At 49.6% G+C, this 2,500-nt stretch overlaps 1 protein-coding gene across 1 annotated transcript in view; it reads right to left on the bottom strand.

Annotated features, from left to right (window-relative positions):
• Positions 1-71: 71 nt before the first annotated feature.
• LOC134453822 (histone-lysine N-methyltransferase SETD1B-like) overlaps positions 72-2,500 on the bottom strand; it is a 66,329-nt gene continuing 63,900 nt past the window's right edge. The window contains exons 14-16 of the mRNA XM_063204570.1: positions 2,483-2,500; positions 1,003-2,075; positions 72-88 (exon numbers count right to left, since the gene is read on the bottom strand). The exon at positions 2,483-2,500 is cut by the window's right edge and continues 44 nt beyond it. Of these exons, the coding sequence (XP_063060640.1) occupies positions 72-88; positions 1,003-2,075; positions 2,483-2,500 (1,108 nt within the window). The remainder of the gene's footprint in view (positions 89-1,002; positions 2,076-2,482) is intronic.

Here is a 2,500-nt window from a genome sequence, read left to right as displayed (position 1 = left end):
AATTGGCCCTGACAGTGCGTTAGCTGTGCTGGCAGCTCTTGGAGAAGAAGCCTTTTAGCCCTCTCCCACTATCAGGGCTCATCTGGCACTGCAGGAAGACAGCGGAGGAAGAGGCAGAGGGGTGAGGAGAGGATAGTGGCATTTTCTATGGTGCGTGCATGCGGTGGTTGAGGATCAGGCCCGAGGATAAACGATAAATAGCTGTCTTTAAAAACCCTCTGTAGATGCACACGTGAAAAAATAAATAAAACCGTTCCAGGGGGGCTGTACGGCAGCGAACTAATGCACCTGACAATACGGTACAAGCGGTTCGAATCCACCCTGGATCATTTCCCAGCACTTTCCCCAAAAGCCCCATAAAATACACCTACTGTACTTTATATGGAACTTTAAAAGGAAATTAGAGAATTGAGAATTAGGATAGCTTTGAATGTAAACATGCTGGTTCTATGCTTTAACCATTTTTATCCTGATACCTGCAAAAACACCCACTAAATGCCTAAGCCGTTTTTGGAAAAAAGGTGCCCTCTGCCTATTAAAACCTAAATACCTCAGCCTCCGAAGCACATATACCATGAAATGAGTAACATAAAAGCACGGACCATCATCTAACATACCCACATTTGTAATGAAAAAAAAAAACCCGCCTCAAATTTCAAAAGCCTTAATGCAGCGTATACAGAGAGAATAGAAAGAGAGAGAGAGGTTCCATTGGCCCATTGTTTCCGGGTTCTATTATTGCAAAGGGGAGGGGGGGAAATCCCCCTTTAGGCAGACCTAGGCAGACCTAAGGACTGTTCTATTCAATGCTAGGAGTATTATGACACGGCCCTTTAGGCAGACAGGAACCTGGTCACGTTAGGTGCCCATAGCAACCTATTACATTGGCATATCTCTATATACTTAAAGAATCTCTGGCGTATATGTCGCTCCAGGTGCCAAAGGTCAACCAGCGTATACTGTACGCTGCATCAGGCTGAAATGGGTTAAAGAGCAGCTCACCTGAGTTCTGTTTGTGAGATGATAGAGTGGAGTGTTCTGCTGAAGGTGGGGTTGACGTGATGTTAAGTGGAGGCACAACAGGTGCATGTTGTGGCGAGCTGCTGTCACGAGGTAGCAGGCGGAATGAGACGGTCTCTGTCATGGAAGTTTCAGGCGTCATCTCCATTGAAGACACAGGCGTGGAAGCTTCCACAGGTCTCCTAAGGCCCGGGCTGGAGAGACGAGATGGACTAGGGGTGTACAGAGGGTCAGTGGATTGAATCTCTGAGGGTGAAGAGGTATGTGGGGGTGCAGCCGTGGTGACGTGAGCAGGAGGAGGAGAGGGAGTCAATAAGCCCTTAGATGAACCCAAACGTGGGGAAGGTGTGAGCGTGCCTCTTGGCGATGGAGCTTGAAATCGTTTTCGAGAGTTGGTGGACCGGAGCTCTAAGGAGGACGGAGTAGGGCTTTGGTGGTGGTGGTCAGCTGAGGGAGGTCGAGGAAGAGGAGGAGGGGAAGGTGTTAGCCCAGTTTTGGAGGTACCAAGACGGGGAGACGGCGTTAGCATGCTTCGTGGACACAGCGTTTTAGGCGCTATTTGAGGGTTGGCAGACTGAGATTCTGAAGACCCTGGAGGAGTGATGGTGGTCAGTCTGCTTCTGGGGGATGGCGTTTTGGATGGACACTCTTTTAATCTGGTCTTTGCAGACCTCCCATCCTCCACTGTAGATGATGTTTTTATCTTATCGCTCTTTGGGGTGCGTGATAATCTGCCGCCGGACGCCTTTGCTGGAAGCTGGCCAGATGGTGATAAGGAGGATGATGATGATGATGATGATGACTGCACAGAGGATGGAGGAGGAGGAGATGGATGCTGGCTGTTGGCATGTGGAGGTCCCGGGGAGGGGGGTGAGGCTCTGGGATTCGGACGCGGAGGTGGTGCTGGAGCCACTGGCCATTTGCCTGATGGGCTGGGCGGCTGTCCTCCGGGGGAAAGGCGCAGCTTGGATGCTGAAGATCCAGCAGAGCCCACCATGTCTCTCTTCTTCTCCCTCTCACACTTCATCATGCTCTCGTTCAAACCCTCTCTGCTTCTGTCCAACATTAAAAAAAACAACACACACACACACACACAAAAAACACAAAAACATCCTCGTTAAGCATACTTGTACCTTTAGACGAACCCCATCCAAGATGACAGGAGGGGTTTTTTTGTCTCTTCATGTCAACCTGCGATACAACACGCTACGCTACACTCCTGCACTTGACGTGTGCCATTAAAAAGCAAGGAAATGCCAAGTGCAGCCGCAACACGGAGATGAGCTGAACGCACGCTACGCTGTACTGCAGAGGCGGCCCACATGCTGGGCTGCCTTGTCGTTATGCGTGTCGCTCCTCTTTTTTATTTTATTCATTTCATTTCTCTTTTTTTTTCTTTCTTTTTCTTTTTCAAAGGCCCCAACGAGCGCCACCGCTCTCTCATCTCTCTCCCACAGCTTACTTTGTGTTAACTTGCCGC

Source organism: Engraulis encrasicolus, chromosome 8, assembly GCF_034702125.1.
Source record: "Engraulis encrasicolus isolate BLACKSEA-1 chromosome 8, IST_EnEncr_1.0, whole genome shotgun sequence".
In the NCBI taxonomy this organism is placed as follows: Eukaryota; Metazoa; Chordata; class Actinopteri; order Clupeiformes; family Engraulidae; genus Engraulis; species Engraulis encrasicolus.
The sequence above is the reverse complement of the archived record's forward strand: the minus strand, read 5'-3'. Positions and strand labels throughout refer to the sequence as shown.